The 14073-nt window shown below is 49.4% G+C and overlaps 1 protein-coding gene across 1 annotated transcript in view; it reads right to left on the reverse strand.

Annotated features, from left to right (window-relative positions):
• The window catches only part of PDLIM1 (PDZ and LIM domain 1), a 48580-nt gene that overhangs the window by 747 nt on the left and 33760 nt on the right, over positions 1-14073 (reverse strand). Inside the window, exons 5-6 of the mRNA XM_045438287.1 lie at positions 7765-7916; positions 183-300 (exon numbers count right to left, since the gene is read on the reverse strand). Coding sequence (XP_045294243.1) covers positions 183-300; positions 7765-7916 — 270 coding nt within the window. The remainder of the gene's footprint in view (positions 1-182; positions 301-7764; positions 7917-14073) is intronic.

Below are 14073 nucleotides of genomic sequence, written 5' to 3' on the forward strand. Positions count from 1 at the left end.
GTGGCCAAGGGAAACCTGTACACCTGGCTCTGGACCAAGGCCTCCTTGGCCTCTCTGTTCCATTTTCCAGGCGGGACTTTCTCCCCATCACACCCAAAATGCACAACGTCCGGCACCTGCCGCATTTTCTTGCTTTACCCAATCTGCAGGGCCTCCCACGCCCGGGGAAGGCAGGTACTCACACGATGCCGGTGCCGCATTTGTCACACATGGGCAACTTCTGGGCGTTTCCAATAGATGCAGCCACTTTGGTGACCGGAGCCTTAACACTTCTGAAACCTGAGGGCTTGTTGGGGTCCCCTACAAGGAGGAAAACACTTGGGTTGGCCAGGAAGGGTGGGACTGCAGAAGTTTCATTTAGTTCTTTCAGAGTCACTTATGCATACGTTCCAGCAAGTTCCTGGGCACTGCAATCAAACAGATCTGACTCTGCTGTGTGGCCCTGGGCAAGTTGCTTAATCTCTCTGGCCTCCCAATTTCCTTTTCTATAAAACAGGAGATCATTTTTCCCTCCACAGTGGTACAAAAAAATTAAAAAATACAAAGCCTTTCCACAGTACATGGCACAAAGCCCTGAAACAAATGATAGTTCATTTTGATTAAATGCATGCATATACTGATATGGGAACTTAAAAATGACTGACACAGTTGGAATAAGTAAATAAAAACATTATCTGATAATCAAAAGACAATGTATTTAGATGCCAAAATAAACCCACATCACAAGGGGGTGCCTGGGTGTCTCAATCGGTTAAGCATCTGACTCTTGGCCTCAGTTCAGGTCATGAGCTCACAGTTCGTGGGTTCGAGCCCTGTGTCAGGCTCTGTGCTGTCAGCGCCCAGCCTGTTTGGGATTCTCTTTCCCTCTCTCTCTGTCCCTTCCCTACTCGTGCTTTCTCTCTCAAAACAAATAAACTTAAAAAAGAAAGAAACCCACCTCACAAGTGGTACAAAGTCATTCCAGTAGAGCATCTATCTATAAGCAGCCAGATAAAAACCACCTGCTACAGAGCAGAGACAACAACCTCCCTGCAGTCAGCCCTGGATGGATAATTGAAGCCCCCAGTTGATGGGTGCCTAACCGCAGCCCAGTTCATCACGCCTTCAGAGCCCTCTATCGTGGCTTCTATTAACAATGGCAAGCTATTAATATTACTATTATTGCCATCTATTCGGCTGGCAGTATTGTCGTTCGTCAGCTATTTACACATCTCTGTGACTGGACTGCAAATTAGTGGACCATGACCCTGTTTTACATACTTGGCAAGATTCCACAGAGCCTAGCCTTGGGCTTGGCAAATAGCAGAGGTTCAGTAAAAACGCAGAAGTGAGTGGTGAAATGCCATGACAAATGCTCGCTAGTCCCCACCCTAGTCTGACATGTTTTGGCCCAAGAAGCCATAGAAATCTCTACACCAGTGGTTCTGAACAGGCATCTGTGAACATCCCAGGCACCAGAAGAGACTTCCTAAAATTCACAGGCCAGGCTCGTAGCCAGAGCTGCTGACCAAACATCTCCAGGTGCAGGTGCCCCAGGAGATCCTACTCTATATGTCCCTGGTTAAAACTCACTTCTTCAGACTAAAGCAGCTCTTCTCAAATTTTACTGTGCATCAGAGTGATCTGGAGAACTCACTAAAATGCAGCTCGCTGGGTCCCATGCCGAGTTTCTAAGTCAGTAGGCCTGGGGTAGGGCCTAAGAATTTGCATTTCTAACAAGCTCGCTGCTGCTGCTGGTCCAGGAACCACACTTTGAGAACCACACAAGAGCAAAAAAAAAAAAAAAAAAATGGTTCTCATGTAAGGTGAGGAGGTAAGAGTCATCCTATAGCTGTAGCCAGGCTGGGCAATCCTGAGCTGACAAATGAGGGCCCTGTTTCTCTCGTCCTTTTAGAAAATGAGTCCCCACATATTGACTGGTGCTTCTGAACCAAAAATTGAGAGGAATTCAAGTACGGGGCATTTATAATTGGCTGGGATGGTAGGCTGTTTATTTTGTTTACAATTATCTATACCCTCCCTACCCTTACCATGCATCTAGGTCAGTAGATCTCTACTGGGGTGGGGGGGTGGGTGATTCTGTCCCCTAGGGATCAGTTTTGCTCATCACAACTGGAGGGCAGTGCTTCTGGCATCCAATGGGTCCAGGCCAGAGATGCTGCTAACTGTCCTGAAATGCACACAACAGCCCCACCACAAGGATTTATCTGGCCCCAAATGTCAACAGCACCAAACCGAGAAACCCCACTCTCCGTGGAGTATATGCCCTGCCCCATGGGCCTCAGGTTTGGCCACATGACTCGCTCCGGCCAAGGGAAATGTGAGCAGATGTGAGCCCTGTTCTGGGCGAAGCATGAGGTGCATTTGGGTGGTTTGGTCCTGTCCCCTGGAGCTTCCGGCCTCTGCCCGAAAAACGGCAAGCTCCAGAGAGTGACACCTCCCCCTACTGGGCTCTGGGATGGGAGGACTCCTGGAGCCAGGCCGGGCCCAACCAGCAGCCCTACTGTAACAGGAACAAGAAATGCATTGGCTGCTGCAGCCCACTGCTGTCTGATGCAGCCTGACAGCTAGCCTGGGATATTTTGTCACCTTACAGAGAACAGCAAGAGGGAATATTTGAAAGCAGCCTGTCTTAAAGGCCCCATCATGGGTGTTGATGGCATGGTCTCTCGGGGTTCCCCCATCAGTGCCGGGAACTGATCAACACAGACGTCCATCTGGCAACACATGAGAAGGGGCAGATGTTAGGAGGCTCCAGGGTTTCCGCTGTTTTCGGCCATAAGCTCTATAAATAGGCTTCGGGAAGGCTTGGTGCTGCCCCATTAGCGGCCTTTGGCACTTTGCTTATCCTAAGTCCAAAGTCCCCTTTTGCCTTTCCAAACCTTCCTCCTTCCTTGGCCACAGTCCTGACTTTATTATACTTTCTGCATTAATTGTGATTTTAAAAAATATTGCATTGGGGCGCCTGGGTGGCACAGTCGGTTAAGCGTCCGACTTCAGCCAGGTCACGATCTCGCGGTCCGTGAGTTTGAGCCCCGCGTCAGGCTCTGGGCTGATGGCTCAGAGCCTGGAGCCTGTTTCCGATTCTGTGTCTCCCTCTCTCTCTGCCCCTCCCCCGTTCATACTCTGTCTCTCTCTGTCCCAAAAATAAATAAATGTTGAAAAAAAAAATTAAAAAAAAAATATTGCATTAAAGTATAATTTTTGTCTTGGCTGTTGAGTTTTTGTGGTGCTCCCTTAAATTCTGTACCCAAGGCAAAGCCTCCCTCCTGTCACTCTAATCCTGGCTCCCTCTGGGGATCTCAGAAGGGCCTGGGTGGCCAGCTTCATACCTCTAAGCATCCCAAAGAGGCTTCTCCCTCATCTGCGGGCCCCTGTTGCTAGAGCCACCCGGGGTTCCGCCTACCCTGTGAAGGAAGGACATGCGGTGTCTCTGGGCACCCCAATGGCTTGGAAGGGAAACTGTGCCCAGGGAACCAGTTCAGTGAGGTCATGGTCTCACACGATGGGGCTGTTTTTCACATAATGCATTCCATCTGCTGACTCGGTCAGCAGAACATGGGACTCTTGATGTCAAGGTCATGAGTTCGAGCACCAAGTTGGGTATAGAGAGAACTTAAAAAAATGAAGGAAGTTGGGGGGAGGGAGGAAAGGAGGGAGGGAGGGGCAAAGGGAGGAAACAGCACAGGGGGAGGAGAGGCAGCTGTGTGCTGGACAAAGCCAGCCTTCAGGGTTGTTTGGCCCTGCAGCACCATCTGCTGGCTCCGTCTTCTTCTCTCACTTATCCAGCCAGCACTGCAAACTCAAAGAAATTTCACTTTGTCTTTTTCAACTAGCTTACGGTAAAAATATTAGCTCCCTTTGGACTCTGGTAAGCTATAAAAATTTCCAAATTTCTCTTCTTCCAGTGAAACTGGCACTGTCCAAGCTTTCTGGAAAAAAAGTGAAAATGGGTTGAATAAAAGCACAGCTTTTTTTTCTATCCACTTCACTGCTCAACCACCTTCCATGGCTCCACATTTCCAAAGAACCAAATTCATGGTCCTTAACCTAGCACCTAGACACTTGCTGAGCAAATCTCCAGCTTTCTCATCTTGAAGCCTCTGGTGCCCACTGTACTTTCTCAGTCCTTGATGCCTCCTTCCAAGTCTCCTCTCATTTCAAGTCCTCTTAAGTGGACGGATGGATGACAAACAAGATTCGCTGCATACATATCGTAGAAAGCTCAGCCTTAAAAAGGAAGGAAATGCTGACACCCGCTACAACACACGTGAACCCTGAGGACATTATGCTAAGTGAGAGAAGCCAGTCACAAGAGACAAATACTGTAGGATTCCATTCATAGGAAGTGCCTGAAGTAGTCAGACTCATGCAAACAGAAGGTACAATGGTGGTGTCCAAAGGCTGGGGGAGGGGGCGATAAGGAGGCAGCGCGGAACGGGTTCCAAGCTTCAGTTTTACAAGATGGGCTTCTGTGGATGGGTGGTGCTGATGGCAACCCAACAGGATGGATGCAGCTAATGGCACCGTGTACACTTAAATATGGTTCAGACAGTACATCTTGTGTTAGCTGCAGTTCACAGTTTAAAAAAAAAAAAAGGAAATCCTCCTTCTCCCTGCAAATTTGGAATCTGATCCAGGGCAAGATGAAGTCTGAGAAACCCAGGACCCTTTCTCGTACTTCAGAGGCTGAATTTCACCCAAAATGAGAAGACCCACAGCGAATCTTTTGGAGGCTTATCACCAAACCCTACCGCAGCCAAGCCTCCCACGAGGGCCTCACTGATGGAGGGCCTGGCACCTGACATGCACCATTTCCCTTGACGCTTTAGACCATCTGTGAAGTAGCCATTATCAGCCTCCCTGGCCATGTGCAGAAACCAGGGCTTGGAGAGATGGACAACCTACCTGTGGTCTCAAGGCGGGTCACAGGCAGGGCCTGGACACCAGTGCTGGTAGGGCGGCATTGCTTTCTGAACCCCAAGCCTTCTTGAATGAGAGTAGCCCTCACTTCCCTGAGCTCTGACCATTTCATCTCAGATAAAAGATGGCATTTGAGCTCCCTCCCGAGAGCCTTCTGAATGCAGTGGATGTATGAATTAGAACTTATGGTGTTTCGTTCAGTGAAAATTTAATTCAAGTACATAAGTAAGAGATATGGGAGAGACTGAATTTTTATTTCTTTGAGGCAAAAGAATAACCATCGCAGGAAGGAAAGAACTATAATTCTGATTCTCCTGCTACGAGATGTGGTCATGTGACTAAATTCTGGTCAAATTAAATGGAATACTAGTGTGGGACTTCTGGAAAAGAAAAAGCTGGCTTGTCTGAAAGGAGGAGGCTCCACTTAGCCCTTCTTCCTCCATGGTGCCTGGATGTGGGTGTGCTGGCTGGAGCACCAGCTGCCAACTAGGGCCATGAGGTAACCTTGAGAATGGAAGCCACTGCATGGAAGGAGTCCAGATCATGATGAGCAATGGAGCTGACACATCAGGAGTGAGCCTGGGCTTTAGGTCCTTCTCTGGGACATGAAGGCGTTTGACTAGATGAGTTCTGCAGTGTCTAGGTCTTTGTCTGGGCTGGAATGGACTAACTTTTCCTCTCTTAACTGAAGGGGTTTGCACCCACTTACTCAGAGAGTAGAATAAATTGTGGTTTCTCATGTTTTGACAAAACTGTCATTCTCTAGGGTTGGTCCCCAAGTCACTTGTCAGTTGGCCCTAATACTGGAACTTAATACAGAATATGACTCATTCCTTCCAAAATGCATAGGTACAACAAGCAAAGGGGGAAACTGCTGGTAAAACAATATCCTTTTAGCATAATAGGAGAACTTGCCCCCCTAACTTCCTGTGCTTGTAAATTACCAATTTCGGGAAAGAACCCACCCAAATGGGGAGGAAGCCTGGGTTTGGGTTTGTTCAGTAGGGAACTTTCAGCTCAGGCAGGACTCCCAAGAAGCCACACCTGCGTTTGGGGCTGGGGGGTTCTGGGGGAGGGAAGTTACTCTTACAGAGGGTGCTCAGCTCTGAACAGGCAAGTGTTCCCTCGGGCCGGTAAAGCCAGTTTCACCGTCAGCATCACCAACTCTCTCTTCACAGGTGGACACATGGGGTGGGGGTTGGGGGAGAAGAAGAGAGACCAACGGAAAGCAGGGCTCCAGCGACATCTGAGCCTCAGGGAAAGCAGGGGAGACAGAGTGTGGGGGGCTGGGCAGCACAGAGATCAGGAAGGGGTGCAAAACCCAAGCCTCCAGAAAAGTCATTCATGGCTAGGCTGACAGGAGAATCAGGAAGAGTGCTTGTGAATAACCACCAGGGAGGTGGGCAGGGCAGGGGCTGCGGCTCCCAGGTCACTTTCCTGAGATAGAAGAAAAAGCACCGTTTGCCAGCGACACCATCTGTCCAAGCCTTCTCATAATAGACTGTAATTGTTAAAGATAGCTTTAGTGCTATCTGCTTGAAAGCTGTCTGTATACACAGTCTATGACATCTGCAATGCAAAGGCTGTCTCCCGAGGCCTGCAGAGCCACACGGGTGGCCCTGGGTCCTCAGGCATCAGAGCTTGCTCCCTGGACAAGCTAAGGCTGGCCTGGCACCTGCTGATGAGGTTTGCAAACAGAATCATGGGCACGAAGCACCCACTGCATGCCGGTCATGTAGCAGGTGTCTGTGCGGTTTATGACATTGGATCCTCACACCAGCCTTAGACGAGAGGGCTTCTGTCCCCGACTGACAGATGAGAAAACAGGCCTGGAAAGGTTCGGAGACTTGTCTAAGGTCACGCGGGGAGGATGGGGCCAAACCAGGGCTCTCTGGCTCTCGGGAGTCCACCTACCCTAAAGCAAGAACAAATGCACCGCCCAGAGTAAAAGCCCAGCAGCACCCAGCTCCGTGTTGCTGCTTCCTTTTCATTCTGCTTGTCACGGCCCACGGCCTTCACCCAGTCACGTGTCAGCCACCGCAGCAGCATGGGCTCGAGCCCAACAAATGGCCAAAGGAAAGAAGAACAGGTTCCCACAACACTCAAGCTCACCCTGACGTCAGCCTCCTAAAACTCATGTGACAGAGAACACCTGGCCAGGTGTGCTTGGGAGCCCATGCATTCTCTCTCTCTCTCTCTGAGCTTTTATTTATTTATTTATTTATTTATTTATTTATTTATTATTTTTAAATGTTTTTTTTTTATCATTGAGAGACAGAGAGACAGACTGCGAGTGGGGGAGGGGCAGAGAGAGAGGGAGACATAGAATCCAAAGCAGGCTCCAGGCTCTGAGCTGTCAGCACAGAGCCTGACACAGGGCTTGAACTCACGAACCACGAGATCATGACCCGAGACGAATTCGGACGCTCAACCGACTAAGCCACCCAGGGACCCCTCTCTCAGAGCTTTTAGCATTTTTTTTAATTAATTTTTTAATGTTTATTTATTTTTTGAGAGAGCGAGAGCAAGCCGGGGAGGGGAGGGGCAGGGTGGGGGGAAAGAGAAATCCCAAGCAGGCTCTGCACTATCAGCACAGAGCCCAAGGTAGGGCTCAAACCGATGAACTGTGAGATCATGACCTGAGCTGGAACCAAGAGTTGGACGCTCAACCGAATGAGCCACCCAGGTGCCCCTTGGCATTTTAAAAGCCATGCTTTCCAAAGCACACCGTGCCCCTTTCACCCACTCAAGACCGTAGTCCCTTTGTTTCAGCCAGATGGACCCTCACCCAGGCCTTGCCCAAGAGCCTCTGACCACACGCATGCACTCAGGGTTGATTACCTTTCTCCTCAGACTCCAGGATTTCCTGCAAAACCAGGAATGAGGTGGACTGCTTGGGGGGCTCATTTAACTCCTGTTTCTCTTGGAGCATCTTGTAAACTTCAGATTCTTTGTCGATGACGAGTCCGCTTGGAGGCTGAGAATGGTCTAAGCTGTAAAGAATGTTTGGAAATTCATTAGGACATGTCAGAAGTTAGAAAAAAATCACGAGGCACCCCTTTCCAAGTGGAGACACCCCTGAATCAAAGGGTAGATAGAAAGGATCCCATTGGACAAAGCCCTCTCTTAACTCAGCCGCAGACTTCCCACCAGTAGTATGAGGTGTCTATAGTCAGAGCTGGTACTGCTTCAAGGCAGTAAGAGGCTACCTTCTCCAAGAGTTTCAGTAATTCAATTACTATTTGGCCTAATCCCATGGAATGGGAAAGCTCTGCTTCTTTCTTAATTACATAAACAACATTATGTCTAAAGAAAATTTAGAGGAGAAAAAATGTCAACCACAACCTGACCACTAAAAGCTCAGCTGGGTCCCCTCAGTACAGGCCTCATAAATTCTTCTCAATAAAGTGCTGTTCCAATGTGAGGGAGGGGCTGAGGCCTGAGCTCGGTTCCCCAGGGCAGGAAAGGATGGCTCCCTGGGACAGGATGGCTCCCCGGGACAGGATGCCTCCCCGGGACAGGATAGGATGGCTCCCCAGGACAGGACAGGTTGAGCTGGGGCTGCTTCCCCCCAAGGCCTGTCCAGTGAGGAGTCTCTGCTGCCTGGTGTCAGAAGGGGTGACAGGGAGGGAGACCCTAGTCAGCTCTACCTGCAAAGTCTGTCCCGACCCCGGTCCTCAGCACCCCCCACCTCCGCCGCGTGTCCAAGCCACCGCCACCGACCGGCACCATGGACCACCCTCATCACTGGCCCCTGCACTGCCATCCTCTGCCTGGGACAGTCTTATTTCCAAACAGAGGCCACGTGACGTATTAAACACAAGAACTGCACGGTGTTGTGACGTGGCTCCAAGTGTCTCATCTGACTTAGAACCAAATATTTACAGTTCTAATAACAAAAGACAAGTTTAATCAAATTCATCTTCTTTGGCATAAACATTCATTACGTAAAGTTGAAAGGCCCTGGAGGATGTGATCTGCTCCCCTCTGCAAGCACACGGCCTGCCACCCCTTGCTCGCTCGGCTCTAGTCACACCAGCCTCCACGCTGTTTCCAGAACACGGCAGCCTTAGACCCTCTGCACTTACTGCTCCCGGTGCCTGGAGTGCTCTCCCTCCAGATCGCCACATGGCTGCCATGTTTCCCTCCTGTCTCTGCTCAGATGTCCCTCCTCAGAGAGGGCTCCCGGTCCCCAACTGAAAACAACCCGCCCACCCCCGCCGTCACCCTCTTCACTCTACGGCATCTTCCCCCACGTTGTTTCTCACCCTCGTCCTATGAATCCTACGTGCATCTGTTTCCTTATTGTCCCTCTCCCCCTAGACAGTGAGCCCCATGAGGACAGGGCCTTGGCCGGTCTTGTTCACCAGTACGTTCTTGACCCTGATCAGTGCGTGGCACAGGGCCAGGGCTCAGCCGGTGTGAGGGAAGTGAAGGGCAATTGCCAAAGGGATCAATTTGCTGCACCCTCTCTGCTCCTACGGGGTCACAGGGTACCCTACAGAGTGGCAGGACCTCCCAGGGGTGTGCCAGGGAAATGGCAGCCCAGCCTCCTGGACCCAGATCAACCTTGTTTCTCAGGCTCAATTGCTTTTCCAGAAGCTGCCAACCTCTAGGGAAGAGGGACAGTGCGCCCAACGGGGCCAAAGAGCAAACATCAGAAGGATGGACAGTTTACCGATGCAGATGGATAGGTCTACGGGTCTGTGCGCAAGCAGGTTGTAACCTGTGGGTGACAGAGCTCTGTGCTACCCAGCCCGCCAGGCCACCTCCCAGCAGCGGCTCTCAGCAGTCTTTCTCAGCAAATCTAACCACTTTGTCTGTAGGGCTGAAGCCACTTCTCTAAGTGCAAGTGAGTTGTGCCAATGACATTTACTCCCTCGTTGCCCTCCCACCCACTGTGTAATTCGTTCACGTTCCCTCTTAAAAAGAAAACAGGCATCTGGGTAATTATAGGGGTAATCCCGCCAGGTTACCTCTCCCTCTCCTCTTTCTCTCCCTTTCCCAGTCAGCCTGCCGGTGGGGGGCGGGGGGCACTTGGGGTGCTCAGGTCCCCAGCTGGAAGCAGAGTCAGTCACATCAATGAAGCTCAAAGATTGAGGGAAGGTCAAAACGGAAGTAGAAAGACGCATCAGCTGGTCACCTGCACTGGCTGCCGTGCAGGGACGGGAAGCCAGCCACCAGCCCTGTCCACTGCTGCCGGTCCCTGCCTTTGTCTCTCTCCCTCCTGCCCGCTGGGGACTGTGGGAGCCTCCCATCCCCCAGGCAGGTGATGGGCCACCTTGAGGAGTGGTCTTTTTTTTAAAATAGTTTCATGAAGTTGGGTTTTTTTTGTTTTTTTTTTTTTTTTTAAATTTAAACCCAAGTTAGTTAACTTATGGTGAGAAGTGGTCTTAACCAAGGGCCATTGTCTTCCTCTGGCCACCTCTGAGTTGTATGCCTGATTCTCTGTGAGTCTTGAGTTCTGAGCTTGCCCTGTATAAATATATTACATTATTTTTGATGAATGTTTAATGTTTTTTCCTATTACACTTAGAACTATTTTAAAATCGAGATCAGACCATGGAATGTTCTTGGGAGAATTCTTCCCCTTCTTTGGGGTATGTCGTTATGTCTGGAAGCCACCAAGGGAACGTTAAAAATGACAAAGCTCAAACCACAAGGTCATCACTTACTCTTCCAAGAAACAGTCTTGTAAACTATTTCCGTGATTAAAAAAAAGGAAAACAATTTACTGTTTATTCTCAAGCAATGATTAGATTGTTCTACCACTTGGCAATTTATAAAACACGATCCATTACCTCATTTCAAGCACTGAGACATATAAGTAAAAAAAAATACCACAAAACAAATGAACAAAGAAGAAAAGAGACAAACCAAAACCTGTTAACTACAGAGAAAAAACTAATGGCTCCCGGTGGGGGGGTAGGAGGGGGTGGGCATTGGGTGAAACAGGTGAAGGGGATTAAGAGGACACTTATCATGATCACTAAGTCATGTGCAGATTTGTTGAATCACTATATTGTATACCTGAAATTAATATAACACCATATTTAACTACACAGGAATTTAAAAAAATCAGTATCTTCTTTAAAAAAACAAAACAAAAATAATATCCTCAGTTAAAAAAAAAAATTGATTCTAGGACAAAAACATACATAAGAAATGGAGCCCAAAAAAGCACATTCTCATTTTTCATATGTAGTAACAAATGGAAGGACGAATTCTACAGCCATCAGTGACAAAAAGGTAACAGACGGGACTGAGTCACCAGGGAACAAGTAGCTGTGGGGTCGGCGGCGGCGGGGGGCGGGGGGGGGGGGAACTGAAAATTAACCACATTCTTCTGAATCCAGTTTTCCCATTTTCATAACAAAATACAAGCTTTTAATCAAACTCGACTCCTTTAAAAAACAAACTCAACGCTGTTGCACTAACCCTATGTTACACACTTGGTTTCCTAGTCCTGGTTTCTCCCCTAGTCACAGTAGGGGACTTACTCTTGCTATCAAATGTGTGACGTTTTGTTATCATGTTATCTAAACGTTTCATAGTTTTTCTCACTCTTTTAGATCCCAACCCCGGGACCCCTCTCCCTGTGATAGCCAGGTGTTCAAGGATGCCAGTGGTCCTTGGGGCGAGAAGAAACTCCCTAGAAGTTTGTCTAGCAGAGGAAGATTCTGGAGGCCAAGCCTGCTGCCCCTGTGTGACCCCCTAGGCCTGCTCCAGTCAAGAGTAGTGGGGGTGAAGGTCAGAAGGTCAAGGAGGACAGAGAACAGCAGATCCCTGTCTCTGGGGAATGGATCAGCACAGCGGCCTGTCTCTGGGGAACGGGATGCAAGTCCGTTCGATGGAAATAATGAGGTGACCAGAGTGGGGACATAAGGGGCTCTTTAATGTTTTTAGAACTTGAACCAGCCCCAGTGCAGCAACTTGATAATCTGTATACAAATCCCAACTACAGTAAGGAGGCCACAAGAAAAAAGTTCCCATGCTGATAAAACCTTAATGGCCCAGTTTCTCACATAGTAAGTCAACTTTGGTTCCTCCCTAAAACTGCCTGTGTGTGAGACAAAGTTTGGGACAAAAAGGGGGATTACTTGAATTATAAGAAGCATCCAGCAGAGAGTCCAATGTGGGGCTCGAACCCACAAACTGTGAGATCATGACTTGAGCTGAAACTGGATGCTCAACCGACTGAGCCACCCAGGTGCCCCTATATTAGTCATTTCTTAGATTTTTTTAATGTTTGTTTATTTTTGAGAGAGACAGGGTGGGAGCGGGGGAGGGGCAGGGAGAGAGGGAGACACAGAATCCCAAGCAGGCTCTAGGCTCTGAGCTGTCAGCACCCGATGCAGGGCTCAAACCCAAGAAACGGGAGATCATGACCTGAGCCGAAGTCAGATGCTTAACCGACTGAGCCACCCAAGTGCCCCATTCATTTCTTAATGGTCCATCTCCAAAGGGTGGCCTGAGTGGCCTTCAAAGGCCACTGAGATCACATCGAAATCTTTAGCTGCTCCATCATCTCTTTTTAATTTTTTTTTAATGTTTATTTATTTTTTGAGACAGAGAGAGACAGAGCATGAACAGGGGAGGGTCAGAGAGGGAGGGAGACACAGAATCCAAAGCAGGCTCCAGGCCCTGAGCTGTTAGCACAGAGCCTGACACGGGGCTCGAACTCACGGACCATGAGATCATGACCTGAGCTGAAGTCAGATGCTTAATCGACTGAGCCACCCAGGCACCCCCATCTCTCTTCTTTTAAGTAAACTCTATATGCCCAACGTGGGACTTGAACTCATAACCCTGAGATCAAGAGTCACAAGCTCTATGGACTGAGCTGGCCAGGTGCCCCCCAGGCCAGTGGGAGGTCTAGATTTACACACTCGCCAGGCTGTAATGAGGCAGCCCAAGTATCCACTGGGGTGGTATCAAAGAAGGCCCAGTAGGGAGCCTTTTTTCATCCTATGCATCTGGAATGAGAAAAGCCTAGGAGAAAGTGAGGACTCTGAGAACCAACCAGTAGTAACAAGGCTACCACTTACTCCAGTGGTCGCAGCAGAGGGCACGTGGGTAGCCAGACGTCTCACTCCTGTCCAGCAGTAAGGAATAGGCCTGAGTAACCTCAGTGTCAAGACAGGCAAAGTGGAGAAACTGGACTTCTACCCCTACCTTGGTCAAGACCACTCCTCAAGGTGGCCCATCACCTGTCTGGGGGATGGGAGGCTCCCACAGTCCAGTCCCCAGTGGGCGGGAGGGAGAGAGACAAAGGCAGGGACTGGCAGCAGTGGACAGGGCCGGTGGCTGGCTTCCCGTCCCTGCACGGCAGCCAGTGCAGGTGACCAGCTGATGCATCTTTCTACTTCCGTTTTGACCTTCCCTCAATCTTTGAGCTTCATTGATGTGACTGACTCTGCTTCCAGCTGGGGACCTGAGCACCCCGAGTGCCCCCCGCCCCCCACCGGGAGGCTGACTGGGAAAGGGAGAGAAAGAGGAGAGGGAGCGGTAACCTGGGGAGGATTACCCCTATAATTACCCAGATGCCTGTTTTCTTTTTAAGAGGGAACATGAACGAATTACACAGTGGGTGGGAGGGTGGGTGGGCAATGAGGGAGTAAATGTCATTGGCACAACTCACTTGCACTTAGAGAAGTGGCTTCAGCCCTACAGACAAAGTGGTTAGATTTGCTGAGAAAGACTGCTGAGAGCCGCTGCTGGGAGGTGGCCTGGCGGGCTGGGTAGCACAGAGCTCTGTCACCCACAGGTTACAACCTGCTTGCGCACAGACCCGTAGACCTATCCATCTGCATCGGTAAACTGTCCATCCTTCTGATGTTTGCTCTTTGGCCCCGTTGGGCGCACTGTCCACTGTCCCTCTTCCCTAGAGGATGGCAGCTTCTGAAAAAAGCAACTAAGGCTGAGAAATAGGGTGGGATCTGAAACTGGATATTGAAAAAAGGACTGGAGAGTATACTGATGGCAAATAAGCCCATGAAAAGATGTCTGACATCCTTTGCATGAGGAAAGTGCAAATTAAAAGCAGAATGAGATATTACTACACACCTATGAGAATGGCTAAAATAAAAAATAGTGACAATACCTAAAGTTAGAGAGGATATGGAGAAACTTGATTATCCAGACATCGTG

The sequence above is a fragment of the Leopardus geoffroyi genome, chromosome D2, assembly GCF_018350155.1.
Source record: "Leopardus geoffroyi isolate Oge1 chromosome D2, O.geoffroyi_Oge1_pat1.0, whole genome shotgun sequence".
In the NCBI taxonomy this organism is placed as follows: Eukaryota; Metazoa; Chordata; class Mammalia; order Carnivora; family Felidae; genus Leopardus; species Leopardus geoffroyi.